Raw genomic sequence first — 16,734 nt, forward strand, 5'->3', positions numbered from 1 at the left:
AAAAATGATACAAGCCATGTATGACGAACCCACAGCAACATCATAGTGAATGGGAAAAAATTGAAAACATTCCCACTTAGAACTGGAACCAGACAAGGTTGCCCTTTATCACCGCTTCTATTCAACATAGTGCTGGCAGTCCTAGCTAGAGCAATCAAACAAGAGAAAGAAATCAAGGACATTCAAATGGAGGTAGAAGAGGTCAAACTATAACTCCTTGATGATGATATGATCTTATATCTAGAAAACACCAAAGATTCTTCCATGAGACAACTGGAATTGATAAACAAATTCAGCAAAGTCTTAGGTTACAAAATCAATGTACATGAATCAGTAGCATTCCTATATGCCAACAACAGTCAAACTGAGAACCAAATCAAAGACTCAATACCCTTCACAATAGCAACAAAGAAAATAAAATACCTAGGAATATATTTAACTAAGGACATAAAAGACCTCTGCAGGGAGAACTATGAAACACTGAAGAAGGAAATAGCAGAGGACGTAAACAGGTGGAAGACCATACCATGCTCATGGGTAGGCAGAATCAACATTATTAAAATGTCTATATGACCCAAAGTGATCTACAAATTCAATGCAATCCCTATTAAAAGACCAATATCATTTTTCACAGATCTAGAAAAAATAATTCTATGCTTCATATGGAACCAGACAAGACCCCAAATAGAAAAAGAACAAATTGGAAGGCATCAATTTGCCAGACTTCAAGCTATACTACAAGGCTATAGTAACCAAACAGCATGGTACTGGCACAAGAACAGAGACATAGATCAATGGAACAGAAATGAGAAACAAGGTACAAAACCATCCTCATATTGCCATCTGATCTTTGTCAAAGCAGATGAAAACATACACTGGGGGAAAAATCCCTATTCAATAAGTGGTGCTGGGAAAATTGGACAGCCACACATAGAGGACTGAAGCAGGATCCGTACCTTTCACCTCTCACAAAAATCAACTCATGGTGGATGACAGACTTAAACCTAAGGCATTAAACTATAAAAATTCTAGAAGAAAATATTGAAAAAACTCTTATAGACTTCAGCGTAGGCAAAGACTCTATGAAGAAGACCCCAAAGGCAATCACGATAACAACAAAAATAAATAAATGGGACTTGATCAAATTAAAAAGTTTCTACACAGCCAAGAAAACTATCATAAGAGCAAACAGAAAACCTACAGAATGGGAGAAAATATTTGTATGCTATACATCTGATAAAGGGCTGATAACTAGAATTTATATAGAACTCAGGAAAATCAGCAAGAAAAAATCAAACAACCCCATTAAAAATTGGGTAAAGGACATGAACAGAAATTTTCAAAAAAAGAGAAACTAATGGCCAACAAACATATCAAAAAAATGGTCAACATCTTTAATGATCAGGGAAATGCAAATCAAAACCACAGTGAGATATCATTTAACTCCAATGAGAATAGTTTTTATCAAAAAGCCCCCAAACAATAAATGGTGTGGATGGGGAGAGATAGGAACACTCATACACTGCTGGTGGGACTGCAAACTAGTGCAACCTCTGTGGAAAGCAATATGGAGATACCTTAAAGAGGTACAACTAGAAGTATCATTTCATCTAGCAATCCCATTACTGGGCATCTACCCAAAGGAACAAAGTGTATTATATAAAAAAGATACCTGCACTAGAATGTTTATAGCAGCACAATTCACAATAGCAAAGATGTGGAAACAACCCAAGTGCCCATCAATACATGAGTGGATTAATAAAATGTGGTATACGTATACCATGGAGTTCTACTCAGCCACAAAAAATAATGGTGAACTAGCACCTCTTGTATTATCCTGGATAGAGCTGGAGCCCATTCTACTAAGTGAAGCATCACAAGAATGAGGGAAAAGGCACCACATGTACTCACCACCAAATTGGTATTAATTGATCAACATGTATGTGCACATATAGTAGTAACATTCAACAGGTGTGGGGCAGGTGGGAGGGGGCGGAGGGGATGGGTATATTCACATCTAATGTGTGGGGTGTGCACTGTCTGGGGGATAGATACGCTTGTAGCTCTGACTTGGATGGTGCAAAGGCAATATAGGTAAAGTAAACTTTTGTACCCCTGTAATATGCTGAAATAAAAAAAAAAGAATTAAAAAAAACGGAAATATCCTATTTCAAATCCAGAACCAGAAACCAATTACATAATAGAATAACAAATGCAATTCTATTGTACTTTCCAGTATTTTAATTAAGGAGACAAATATAATAATAAGTAATTAAATATAAATTAGTGATATGGAATCTTCATAGGGAATCTTCTATTCCCTAGATTCAACCTATTTAAAGTGGTTTTAATTATGAAAGACGAGTTTACATGATTTTGGCATTATATCATGCTCACAATATTTAAAGTTACAAATCATTACTTTTACTGTTTAAAAATTCAGCTATAAATTAGTGTTTGTTCTGAGGACATTCACTTAGCATAAAAAGCAAGAAAGAAAAGAGATGAAATGCTAAAAAAAATACACAGAAGGAAATCTGAACATATTATTGTAAGAGACAGAGAAATACACAAAAAAAGTTTGGACCACCACTACTCTTCTATGTACATAATAATTCTGGTTTAAATAAACACTGCTGAAAATATATGTAACTATATAAACACAAGAATAAAAAATAATCATTTATCACTTATAAACTCTATAACTAGAGTTTAAGTCAGATTAAGTAAGGTTCTACACAAATAAAAATTAGGTTTTGACCATTAACAGAGTTCTAAAGAATTTTTTGTCACCTTCATTTTTGTTTTTGATAGATCTCCTAATTTTTATAATTATTTGCTACAGTTTGAAATGAAAATATATTTGGACCAAGTTTTATGATATCTTTTATCCTACTACAAAATCAAATTGTTTCATGCGTTTGCCAAGATCTTCAAGCAAAAGAACAATGTAAACAATTAAATAAATAAATTGCATACCTCTATGCTTTTAATCATATCCTCAGTGATACGTGAAATTCCCGTATGAACCAACGTTGTTTTAATTTCTTTTTCAAGAGCTTGCATTTCATCCCACTTACTGAGTATTTCACACCTCTTCCTTTCAACCTTCTCAATAAGAGGAAGGTGCACCTCGTCAGTTATATTTTTCTTAGATGATTCTGGGAATATTTTTTAAAGCAAAATATTACTATGCTTAATATCTCCTATGAACAGCATTGTATATTATTAACACTATTATGTAGTAATATCTTATACTATATGTAACTACAAAGAATAATGTAACTCAAACTCCAAGCATGTCAATAAAGATAATCTGATCCAAGAATGGCAGCATTCATCCTTTAATTCATTCACACAATCGATCGATGAGTATTTGTCGAACACATAATTTGTGCAGACCCAGGTCTAGGTGAGAAGGTTCAGTGGTGAATCACAGCCCATATCCTTTTCCAGCGTTTGCATGTCAGCAGTGCAGACCAACGAGAAGCTACAGGAGGCAATGTTTCGGGAGTAGAGGGTGCAGTGTGGCGGCAGGTGAGAGCGTCTAACTCAGCGTGGGGAAGGCTCGAGCAGGACTTTGCCAAAGGAGGGTGACTACACTGAGACCGGAAGGAGGACTGGAAGTTAGACAACTGGAAGGTAGTGGGGAGGGAGCAGAGGACAGATTCAAGACATATGAAGTGATGTCAGAAAGGAAACGGGACTGATCTGACAGGCCTCATAAATATGTAAAGAAACCGGTCGAAGCTGTTGGAGGCTTTTAATCTGGGCAGAAACATGATCAGACAACGCTCACTCATCCAGGTGAGTGGCCTCCACCTCACCTTCCTACCTGAAAGTGGATCCGAAGAGGTAGGACTAGAATCAGAAAGACTTTTTAAAAAGTTGTCATTCCGACAAGGTGATCGGATCAGGACAGAGCCCCTGGCATGAAGAGAAGTACAGAGATCCAAAAACTACTGAGGAAATGCAAGAAAAAAAAAAGTCTTTGGTAATCAACTGGATCTGGAACGTAGGGGAGAGGAAGATGCCAAAAGCAAGCTCTAGGTTTTAGCTCAGCTGTAGCCAGGAAGGAAATGGGGAGATCAATGCAGAACACAGGGAAGGAGCGTGGTTTCAATCCGCACTTGGCCTCTGATTCCCGGCTGTGTTGGGAGTGGTTGCGGCAGAGCAGCGTGGAGGATGCCTGGCACCTGCTTTCGGACTTGAGTCTCCGTGTGCTTGGCAATGCCGTCCATCCACACAGCCAGGGAGATGCCACTGAGAGACAGAGGGTGAGTTTAATCTAGGACATGTGAGTAGAGGCGCTTATGGGACACTCAAGAGGCCGTGCCCAGTAGGCACCTGGACATACCGACGTTTAGCCCAAAAAAGAGTTTTTAGCAGGAAAAACAGATTTAGAATAAAAACATGTGAACTGTGCCAAAGACACACTGGACTCCTAAGAACATCAACATTTCAGGAGTACAGAAAGGAGATGGGAACATCAAGAGACTCGCTGCTGAGGGCCACTTGTCATCAGTCAGCACAGTTAGATACTGACCAGAGCAGTAAGACTTAATGTTTGAGAAAGAACAACTACTTTTTTTGATGGAGAAAAAGAAATTTGAAAGATTGACAATACTCACTCATAGACAGTAAACAAGATGGAAATCATTGCCAACATTCGACTTTGCCAAATTTGGAAGAAAGGAAACCTTTGAAGCTGAGTTTCGAAATGTGGGGAGTTAGCTAGGCAGACACAAGATCAACTCGCGGGAGGGGCAAACACGGTCATCGTTAAGCTTCTACACGAACTCTGAGCAACACCGCAAAGTAGACTCTTCGACCCCCTTCGCCTGAGCGGAGGGCGTCAGCCTACAGCAGTCAGCTCGGGGCACAGGAGCCCAAAGGGCGTCCGGCCAGGCGAGCGGCCTCCCCTCACCTTCCTACCCGAAGAGGAAGACCGAGCTATGGAACTGGGGGCGTTGCGTAGCAAATGCGGACGGCGGGAGGAGAGGGCCCCGGGGTGAGAACCTTTAGGAAAAGAATAGAGCAGGAGGAAGAGCAGTTTCTTCCACCGCACTGAGAGCTGGGAACCAGCAGCGGGAATCAAATAGGAAGAAAGGTCGGCTTGAGTTCTGGAAAGTTGGTAACTGCATCTTGTTTATTACTTTTATTAATCTTTGCCCTTTTTTTCCTATTCGTGTCCAGCCATAAATCGTTCAAGTATTTTTTTAAATCATGGGCTTATTTTAAGGGACAGCCGGGAAACTGAAAACCATGGGGTTGGGGTCCCCCTCCACGATGGCGTGGCAGGGACCCCACAAGGGGTGACCTCCGTAGCGCAGGAAGGAGGGGACCAGCCCCCCTCTGAGACCCAGGCAGGGGTACAGGGGCAAGCAGAGAGTCAGCCTGGGACCGAGGACTGGCAGCAAGAAACCCCGGCAGAGACGTCGGGCAGAGAAAGCAGCACACGCGCGGCTCACTGGAAGGAAAGAAGAAACAGAAAGGGGAGAATAACTCTGGCAAGAACCTCTGGTCCAGTTCCACTGAGAACTTAAAGCGGATTGTGAATGTATCCCAAAAGATGCTGAGAAAAAACGTAATTCCAGTAAGAGCAAGTGTTTAACAAACTTGGAGAGAAAAATGGCATTTGCCTGAACAGTTGGGAACCAGTCAAGACGAGTGGGCAAGATGCTTGGTTGGACTCATTTTGATGAATGAATCACATCCCACATTGTGTAAATTTAAAATAATTTTAATATCCATTAATGCATAAATATTCCTAAAATGCAATTAATTTCCCACAAAATGTGTATTCTCCCTCACAGGTAATAGCAAAAGGAGGAAGAACAAGGAGGCAGAGTGACTACAGCATGCCGGGCTCCGTGCCCGCGACAGCTCTCAGAGGGAGTCGCCGCCGTCGCCCGACCCGACGCCGGCAGCGGACACAGGCGGCTCAGAGCGCACAAGCGCCGGCGGCGGTGCGGGCGTCTAGCTGACCTCGGAGACCCCCAGGCCCACCCCCAGCCCCTCGGCTGCGGGGAAGCCCAGGTGCAGCCCCAGCAGCGCCCCCGCCACCGCGTGCCGCTGCGGTGAGAATGCAGTGGGCAGAGCTGGAGAACGTGTTTGCATGACAAAGAGCATCTCCAACGTGGACAGCCTTAAGGACTCCTTGAGGTCCACAAAAACTGACTTCTTCCAGGCGGGAATACAAATGTAAAGGTTCTGAAAACCAGAATGGACTCCGCCTTCCTCGCCAAGCCCTGGAAACAGCGGGGCCGCAGCGCCACTCGCTCTACTTCGCCCACGTGCATGTGCCCAGCGAAGGCCCACCATGCCCCTCTGAAACCCGTTCTGAGACATTTTCCCTAGGGTAAACTTTCAGTCCTCCAATGTTTCCTCGTGAGATCTATTTCCCATCTTTGTATCCTTGGGTCAATTTTCTTAGCATCTATTCCGAATGCCTTGGTCAAAACTTCACACAATTCTCCCTACATAAGGTCCTCAATTAATTCAATGTTCCACTAAGAAACACAAAGATCATAAGAGAATAATGAAACAGTGCACACGTCGTATCTGAATATGGGGAAACTGAACACCCAGGAGTACCCAAAACAACAGAAACTGGGTTGGATGCTTCAGCCTGGGGGAAGCTCTGATGAGATCAACTGTGTCCTTGTGTCTTTAAAGTATTTTGTTTAAACCACTTTGGATTAAATGAAAATCATTTATTTCTAAAGAAGTTGATGGGAAAAAATAAAAGAATAAAATTTAATAACCTCTCTGAAAAACGCTTTCAAATACCCAATGGCAGGAGGCCGTGGAGAGCAGGGGCAGGTTTGAGGATTCTTCATGCAAGGGCCACAGCACAACATGAGCCAAAAAAACATCTGGAAAAACATCCTACGATCACTTGCCTGATTTTTCCTTAGCAGCCTGCAGCAGCGCGCGCTCCGCCTCCAGCTCCTCTCTGAGTCTGCAATTTGATCATCAAAAACAGTGAAGTATTAGAACCCTACTGGTAGCTTTTTCCTTTTGTCTGTTGTACAGCACAGTCTTTCTTTTAATTCAGAAATGAAACCCGATCTTCTTACTTTCTAACGCAAAAATGTAATCTGAAGATGCTTATAAAATGACAGCCTTGGTCAGTCCAGTTAGACAAATAAAATAATTTTGCTTACCAAGGTTGCATAAACCATTAGTTAGAAGAGTTGGATAATTTAAAATAAATCATTTCCTATAGTGTTTATTGATATTATTTTGTGACTTCAACTGCTAAGAAGAAAAAAGGCAAAAAAAAAAAAACTCGAGCGTCGTACACTCAAAGGCAAACAACACATCGAGGGCCATGGGAAGGTCTCACCGATGTTGAAATACACTTTGCGTTTTTCCCTGCACGTTATGACTTCATCCCACAGACACGATTTACAAATGCCAATACGTTTGAACTAAAAAGAGAATACAAGAAATTTAAGAAGAAGGAAAAAAAACCTCAATATCCTCTTCTTGGTTCAAAGTCAACTAAATCAACTTCCTTATTCCTAACAGACTTAAAGAGGAGAAAAAAAAGGAGTGAAGTAGGTAATATATATAATATACATGTTTCATTTATATATTATATATTATATATATTATTATATACTATACATATTCAGTATATATATAAATATAAATATATATATTTATGTATAGATACACTGAAGAAAACACTGTTCTTTGGCTAAAAAACATCAGCACCACAAACAACTCAATGCCACATGTCTACAAAGGACCTAATAGTTTAAGATTTACACACATTATTTTAGCTCATTTTACCAGAGATGAAAACAGAACAAGAGTGGTGTTATGGCCTCGATGTCTAGAAACTGGGAGTCAATGGATTAATAATGATAACAGCTTTTTCAATATGTGTATTCAGAAGGTTTAGCTTCCAGAAATTTTCCATGTGTTATAGTTTTAAATATCACCTGTGGTTTTGTTCTATTGCTTTGTTTTTCTTCTTCAGGGACTTTAGTTGTATGTGTATTGTAGACTACGCTAGCCGCGTAAGTCAGGGTCTGCAGAAGCGGCCAGATGCCAGGCACGATACTGGGAAAGGTAGCGTGCCACGCCCAACGACGCAGAAGACAATGTAACTCCATGCTCGTCACATCGCTTTAAGATGCCCTAAAGTATAACTCAAACATAGATCGAGTCTGCTCGCCACGGCCTCACTTGTCATTCCGCTCCAGGGCAGCTTTGATGGCTGTCGTGAGCACCCTCAGCTCCTCCCCGGCTCGTTCCACATCAGCCGTCTTCACGGGCCGCTTCTCCAGCCCCTTGGCTTGAGCCAGAAGAGTCTAGACAGGGCCAGGCACATGAAGAGGGACAGACACTCAGAGCGGGTGAGAACTTTCCCCTTCGTTACTAATATGTGTTCAATCTGCCCCGCGTTAAAACATAAATTCTAGTTAGAATAGGTAAATTGGGAGGATTCCAGGGAGGGAAGGATATTGGGGGAGGAATGGCTAATCAAGTGAAGTTCTGGGTAAAATACATTTTTCAATATTTTAAGATTTTATTTTTCTAAGAAATTAAAAAAACATGGTGGGAGAGTTTTACTGTTGGCTTGTGTGGGGGAAAAGACATGCTGAAGAAAGTGCTTCAGGTGCATTAGTAGAAGCACCACAATTGTTCCTTCTAATTAGTGAGAGATGATATTAATACAACTAGGATCCATGGCTGTAAAGGAAAGCTGCGCTCAAAGGCAGGGACACAAAGATCCCTGCCCCCGGGTGAGGGCCTGCCCGGCGTTCAGAAACAGAAAGCCTGGGGACGTTTTCGTTCTGGCGTTTGAGTGAGACATGGGTATGTATGTTCCTTTTGGACTCAGCTCAAAAGTGAGGAACAGGAACAGGGTAGCTCCCCACTGGAGCCGCTGCTTACCCCTGCAAACACAGAGCTTGTCCTTCTGCACCACGAAAAGGCTCAGAACTAAGAAGATGGCGCCCACGTATGATGCTGGATTAGGAAGTAAGCTATGGCTGACCTCCCAACAATGCTGCGATTTTTTCATATATGAAGTAAGAAACTATTTCTAATTTGTGAAATATTATAAAATTGTTAAACTTTATTAAATTTAAAATGCCAAATTCATCTTAGCTACAGTGTTAGATTCTCCTGGTTTTTGTAAGTGATAAAAAGTTATTCCTGTAGCATATTTTCTTACTAGAATAATTGCATGTTTAACATAACCCTGGAGGGAACACCTGGAAAGTGGTCCCCAGTGAAATGAAGAGACCATGGGTTTATGCTGCAGCTTGCTGCACGCTGGCTGTCACCATGCACTCACCATGCTTCCCGCAGGTGATGACTGGACAGTGGTTTTTGGTAATTACTGACATAGCACTATTCATGTTCCCAAACTATATATATAGTTTGTAACTATATATATATATATAGTATGTGTATATATATAGTTACATTATATAGAGAGCATTACATTATATATAGATATAGATATAGTTACATTAGTGGTTTGGGAATATAAATTGATCAATAATGTCCTACTGTAGTGCAAAGCCCATCCCTTATAGAAAGTATTGACTGTTCTAAATTATGAAGGCACAAATAAGGCTTCGTGGATTCTGAATGTTTCCCTCTCCTCATGAAATAAATATGAAGCCATGGGTAAAAAAAGACCCTACTTAAGCTCTTCATGACTGACTGCTACCTTATACTGTGCCGTGGGACGGGAGTCCAGCAGGATTGCCATGTAGAGTTCATATTCATCCTGCATAAAACACGAAAAACAAAAATCCATTGGAAATGCATCAGGAGATTGCACTGCAAGTATTTTTGTGAATATAAATAATATGAAAGCTAAGAATGGTGCAGTTTAGATTTAAAGAAACCTTCTTATAGTTATAGTGTGTATACACACTAACATTTATAAAAATTGCACCATCTTTGAAGCATATTTGAGCATTAACTATTGATCACCTCTGAATCCCATCATGAAGTATCTTGACACACAGATAGCAAATCATCTACTCCCATGCAGAAGTTCCGTGGATTTGGGCTCTGCTGACCTGCCAGAGATGAGCTTTCCAGTGGTCAGGGCATCTCTGGGCAACAGGCCACCTCATCTCATCGTTAAATATTCCTTGTCATTAGCAAATTAGAGAACAGCATAATCTTTAAGCAACCTAATTTCAACTCAGATTCCATATGAAGGTTACTTCCATCATGAAATTACAACAAACCTATAATTCCATAAAGATTCATGTAATACTGCATAAATATAATTATAAAAGTTTACATGTCACATATGTTCAATTTCTAGAAGGTTATATATAATTAGGAAGCTTTAATGGGAAGCTATGGGGCTTAGGAGGGAGCTAACTGGGTGTTTACTCCACATTGCCCTTTTATGATTTATGTGACTGCAGGCAGATGACTTCGGTCTCTGTGAGCGGTGACCCTCATCTGCAGAAGGGGGGCCGTGACATTCGGCAGAATGTCGGAAAGGCTTGAGATCATCCATGTATGCAGAGCATCATGCCTAGTTCTCAACTGTTATGCAGAAAAGGTATGTTTCTTACCTTAATTTCTTTCAAGATTTCACCAAATATCAAAGAACTGTTGCAAATATCTTCAAAGACGTCGCCAAAGATCTGCAGTCTGTTGAACCCTTGAGGGTCACACGTGCATATTTTCTGGAGTTCCTGGAGGAAACACAGAGTCAGCCCATTCCAGGATGTCTTCATTCTCCTTTCAGAACAGCGTTGCTCAGGGGAAGGACAGAGCTGCCAGCACTCGGGCGCCTCGTCCCAGCACAGCAGGTGGCAAATCAAAGTGACTCTGATCCACTCCCACTAGTTTCTCAGTCTTTCATTACCTGGTCACACAAGATTTGATTTTTTTGTCTTTTCATTCTTTATTCACTCCCTCCATCCTGTACTCAGGGGTTCACTCTGCCCCCCGATACCCCCAAGGCCCTCTCTCTCTTCCTTCAGTCTCCTTAGCCCCAAATCTCCAGGTCTGGTTATTTCACAGGTAGACAGCTATTTTCTTCTCTTCCCTGCACTCCGCCCCATCTAAGGTAATGTCTCAGCGAGTATGTTCTGTTCACAGCCCCCGCAGCCCACGGTGGCTCTTCCCATCACACCAGCCCCCGGCCCCTGCTACACCTGGTCCCCAGGCAGGCCGCACCTGCATTGCAGAGCTCATCGGGTGTCTCCACGCCCCTGTTCTCTCAAGGTTAGGCAGGAAACCCTTTCTCAGACCCTCCTGTTTTTCCTGCAAACATTTTGTTCACTATCTCTGCTATGTAGCCTCTAATGCTTTCCAACATGAACTTGCCTCCAACTTACTTTCCACACGTAGCCTTTTTTCATTTCACCCTGTTACATCAACTGATCTCGTCAAATGTCTAGCACCTGGCGGCTTTTTTTCAATCTACCTGGAAATGTAAGTGAGGCGTCTGAGGAAGAGTTCCAGCCCCTGAGGGTTGGATCCTGGAGGCAGAGCAGGTGTACAGACAGCTCTGCGGAACCGCCCTCCTCACCTGCCGCAGCTTCTTCTCATGGCACACGGCTGCCGAGCTCCCGGTGACATCGTTCTTCAGGAGGTCTTGCTTTGCAAGAACTTCTTTTTGGAAATTCAAGAACTTCTTATACCTGTCCGCTTTCGTTACCCCGGCTAAGTAGGAGCTGACGCAGCGGTACTCGTCCCTGCCCGGGGGCGACAGGGCACACTGGCGGCTGGAGCCCACCTCCTTGTACCTCAGCACCCTCAGGTCCGGCACTCTGAGCTCCTCCCTCTTCCGCTGGCCAGCGGAGCCCTCCCTCATTCCCTCTTTCTCTGCCTTTGGAACCTTCCTTGGAGTGAAATCCTCTTCAAAAGCGCAGGAAATCGCCGCCTGGGGGTGCAAGTACCCGAAGAGCCGCGTGTTCCGGGCGTCGTTCGGAACCAGAGCCGTGTTGATGGTGAAATGAACCAAGGCCTCTTTCATCTTTGCAACCTGGCTCGCGGGGGGCCTTCTCGCCCCAGAGACGGTGTCCCCCTTCGGCCTGTTGGCATTGGGCCAGCGCTGCGAGATCGTCTCGGGAGGCCTGTACAGCTTGTTGGGATTCAGGTGTCCGGAGGCGTAAAGGTAGACATCGTCCTTGTGGTCTTGCTGGAGTCTGTTCAGCAGCTTCCGTAGGTTGCACAGAGTCTTCACGCCCCGGGTCTCGCAGTGTCGCCACTTGAGGTAAACTGTTCAGAAAAGACAGCAAGACGATGAAATATGGCTCTCAGTCCCGCAATGAAACAGCTGGGTCCATTTGCTGAGCTGGCATACGCCATGCCCAAAGAGGGGTCTAAAGATAAAGAAAAATGGCACCTGGCGTGGCTCTTAGAAGGCAGACCTGTGCCAGGGCCGAGGTGCCGCTGCAGGTGCGGGCCGCGCAGGCGCAGAGCGCGTGCAATCCAGTCCGCAAGCCCGGGACCCCCAGCGCCAACCGCAGAGACGATGGAGTGTTAGAATGTGACAGAATGTTTCTTACAATATTAGCAAAGCTTCTGCAAGAAAAGTCTAAAAATTTCATGATAATTCTACATGATGCTTAACGATGTCTTCCTTAACGTACTCCACGTGTGCGTGTGCCTGTGTTCTCCTCAACACCGAAAGGTCTCGGAGTCCCTGAGCAAACCCCTCGACAACTGATGGGTCGTTCGCCCCTTCCTGCCCCCTCCCCACAGAGAAAAGCCTGTGGCTGGGTTGAGGGGACCCTAACTCCCTCCGCACGAGGTCCAGGCCTCTCACGAGTCCCCGGGGGCAGCTCTGTTCCAGCACATGGCCGGGGACATAAAATATCAGGGGTACTTGGCCTTTTGAGTCAACTTCCAAACTGTGTGGTGGCAAAAATACTACATAATCTCTCTGAACCTTAGTTGCTTCCTATGCAAAATCAGAATAATCATCTCCAGATGGTTGATGGGCACCCAAACAGAATCACTTTTGACAAAGAGGCACATGGCATGGCATAGACTCCATAAACTATACCCATTTTCGTTAAAGGCCTACAGTACCGGGCACACCTTACTAAATACTTGCGAGAGAGCACGAGGCAGCCCAGACGCGCCCGCTCGTGTGCCGTCTCCCACCCCGAGCAAGCGGTGTCCTCTGGATTGCCGTGCACTGGGGGGCCCGGGGGGAGCCAGCCGTGGCGCTGCCTTCGCAGAGAGCTGGAGGAAAAGCAAGCAGGCCTCCCTCCGCCCCGCAAGGCCGAGGCCCAGCGTGCTACGGCCTGGCCGAGCACTGGTTGCAGAGCGGCCGCCAGGCCCGCAGGGTTTCCTGTGTCCCGCATGTCTCCCCCATGCACTCCCCTTGGCCATCCCACCTGTAACGAGCCCCAGCCCCAGTGACAGACAGGGAAGCCGAGAGACGTTATGTGACCGAGTCAGGTCCAGACAGCTGACAAGTGGCAGAACTGGCTTCCGAACCCGCCTTTCTGCCCCAACCCTGGGACTGGGCCCTCGCTCTGCAGCCCTGAGCGCAGGAGGCCGGAGGAGGACCTTCTGGGCCCCACGCCACAGGCAAACCCGCTTCTGTGCCCAATCTATGTCTAAAAATAATGACATCGCTGCCTCTGCTTCCCCTAAGAATGGGGTGGGCGGGGGAGGCTTCGGCAGCGGGAGCGACCACCCGGCCACACCACCGCTCCGACCCCAGGCCTAATGGACGCCGCGTTGCCCCCGTGGAGTGTGGACCGGCCGAGGGTCTTCACCGGTGCGGCGGTGCCAGAGCGGTGGGTGCTCAGCAGAAGCTGCCCGTCCGGCCCGCACAGCCCCCTGGTCTCCGCCTCCAGCGCGGCGCCCGGTGAGCTACGCGAGACGGCCCCTGCTCCATCATAAGACCCCGTGTGAAGCGACTTTCCGCGCCGCGGGCTCACGCAAGCGCTCTGAGCCCTTCGAGGCAGGCTGGGCGAAGCGGGCTCAGGTGTATCCAATGCACTTTGACTGGTCATATTTTTAACTTCGGATGGGTTTTTTGTGAGTGGAGAAGCATCTGTGTATTAAAGGAAAAGACACCCCAATGCAGGGAGACTTTTAAAAATTATCACTGGGGCACGTTTAATCCTCACAATGGCCCAGGGGATAGGTGCTATGACTATCCTCATTTTGCAGATGAGGAAACTGAGGCAGGAATGGTCTAAGACTATATGACGTGTGGTCAGGTGCTGAGCCGCCTCTGGGCCCAGGCGCCCCAGCTGCCTACTCAACCTGCACAGAGACATTGCATTAGACGCAGTAAAATAGCATTTCTTTTTAGGTATTTTATAATTCAGACTGTTTAGCGCGGTGCAGTAAGCCTCCTGTCCACCCAGATTCCACCTGCACCCGTTTCCACGCACGGCGTGTGCTGAACAGAGCGACAGCTTTGGAGTTAGACGACCTGGGCTCCCGTCCCCACAGACTCCCGTCTGGAAAACCGCATTAACAACCCCGCCCTCGGAGCCATGGAGACTAAACAAAGTAAGAGGCGACATGGACACTCCGTGTAGTGTGGTCCTTAGCGAGCATTGCCCAACGGCAGCGGGCCACAGAAAATGTCCTGAAGTTCAGCTTTTCAAAAAGAACGCTCTGAACTAGGAGCCAGAAACCTGCCCCGTCACTCCTCCTCCTCCTCTTCCCAGAGGGTGCTCACGCTCGTGTGTACACACACACTCACACACGCACGTCCTACACGCTGTGCACACTTGCACGCACCCACCCTACAATGTCCCTCTGCACGTTATCGTTAGGTTCTCTGAGGAGGAAGCACGTCCCCAAATCCAATCCTAACCCCAGAGACCCGCAGCTGATTCGTAGCCACCAGAAACCGGTCTCACTTCTCAGACTGGTTCAGGGAAGCTGGTTTCTAGGTAATCAAACATCAAGCAAACATCGAAAGCCAACGTAAGACGCTCAACGTCCACTTACATTCGGGCTCCAAGTGCTCAGCCATTGCGTCTCCCTCCCACCACGGCGGCCTGGCAGGGCTGTTCCCATGGAAACGACAAACATTCTATGCCCCTCCCCCTGCACCTCTGCAGCCGGGCAACCAGGCCACCAGCCCTTCCAGGGAATCTCCCTCAAAGAGCCGTCCCCTGGTCTATGCCTCAGACCTTCCTGAACAGGGAGGACTAGGTGTGTGCTCACCTGTTTTACTTTTTTACATTTTTGCCTTTTCAGAAAGTAAGACTTGATACTTTTTAAATAAAACACTTTTTGTGATTTAAAAAACATCAAAATATCCTTGTGCTTTCTAATTCCTTGCCAAAGCCCAGGGGGCAAAATATAACTGCTCTTTACTTAGGCATCTCCCTTAGAGATGTGCACATTGCCTAGTGCACAACCCCTCCAACTGTACCTGGAGATCTGGCATGTAGTAGGTGCCAGTCACTAAATGATCGTTTAGTTGTGTTAGTGTTATTACTCATGTATTTCCTAGTATGGAACTGAGATCCTGTGAGGTAAACTAATTTGCCCAAGATCACCTAGCAGAGAGGAGAATTTACAGCTGTGTAAATGCACATCTGTATACCTCGGAGTCTGTGCTTGTCCTCAGCTTGCCCCATGTGTCAAGGGGGCAGAGAGCTAAAACTTGCCTTTATCTTTGAAAACTGTAATTCTACGTACATTTCTTTCAGCCAGAAAGAATTAGAGTGTAGTGGAAGGGTGACTCGACCTGCTCTTAGAAGTAACCTTGAAAGCAGCTACTTACAGCTCTAAAATGAGAAAGCTGATAATAACCTCACAAGTCGTGAGCATGAAGCTGGACCATTAGCGCAGTGAAGATTTGGGGAGCACAGTATTTTTGTTTGTTTCGTTCCCTCTGATGCTGGTCAGATACTTTCAAACGTGAACAGTCTGGATCCATGAAGTTGCCGTGCCCTCACCTGCTCGCGCGGCTCCAGGACTAGGTGTGCTCGGATTAACCCGTGAAGACGTAACCAAGGGCGTACTGATTTCCCTCAGCAACGTTCACGGTAGTTACGCATCTAACCACCACTGGAAATGTTGATGCGAAAATACGCACAAAAGGGCATCTAAGTATGAGGCCCAGAGAGGAGGTGCTCGGGGCCTTGCCTTCGGTTGATCACAAAGTAGGACGTCACGGTGGCAGCCAGCTTTTACATAGTCAACTATCAGAGATGAAGAAACGAGCCTTTGTGCTCAGAATTCCTTAGTGATTCAGTAAAATGGCTGTTTCATAGATTCTAAAATATCCCATCATTTCCACGCTGCACAGACAGGCGACAGGTGACAAGAGGTGTTCCCCACCTTTCTCCCACAGGTGGGCCAGGGGCCTGAGGGAGGAACGCGTGGGCTCCCCGAGAGAGCTGTCCCCCCCAGCCGGTGCCGCCCTCACACCTACTCCTTGGCATGAAAACAGATTTGGTTCATTTTTCATGGAATTGCAGAGTCCTGATTTTTATTAGAAAGAAAATAATTTGTTTTCAGGACCTAAGTTTCTCCCAAGTCATCCCTTATGGCAGAACACAAATACTGTTACATTAATTTACACGCTAAAGATCAGAAAGTCAATCAGGCCTTAAAAGCCCTCCTGTGGCTCTCCTATTGCTAAACATGTCATCAAAGTGTTTGAGGCAGAAACATACTTAATTATTTTGTTATCAGCGCAATGACGTGATCTGCCAGAAGCACACTGGCCCTTCCTCGAGGCCAGACTTCTCTGCGGGAATCGCCAAGCGCTGCTCACCATGCAAACTGTGC

General features: G+C 45.5%; 1 protein-coding gene across 1 annotated transcript; it reads right to left on the reverse strand.

Moving 5' to 3' along the window:
* Positions 1 to 2,979: 2,979 nt before the first annotated feature.
* On the reverse strand, positions 2,980 to 12,208 carry LOC105827099 (chromosome unknown open reading frame, human C6orf118; the record flags this gene model as incomplete). Its single annotated transcript, XM_012665124.1, has 6 exons — positions 11,537 to 12,208; positions 10,572 to 10,694; positions 9,701 to 9,760; positions 8,203 to 8,327; positions 6,906 to 6,964; positions 2,980 to 3,161 (listed from the first exon to the last, which is right to left on the reverse strand). Coding segments are annotated over exons 1-6 (996 nt in total), but the record flags the coding sequence as incomplete, so codon positions are not given.
* Positions 12,209 to 16,734: the final 4,526 nt, after the last annotated feature.

The sequence above is a fragment of the Propithecus coquereli genome, unplaced genomic scaffold (genome assembly GCF_000956105.1).
Source record: "Propithecus coquereli isolate 6110/MARCELLA unplaced genomic scaffold, Pcoq_1.0 Scaffold963, whole genome shotgun sequence".
NCBI classification, from domain to species: domain Eukaryota; kingdom Metazoa; phylum Chordata; class Mammalia; order Primates; family Indriidae; genus Propithecus; species Propithecus coquereli.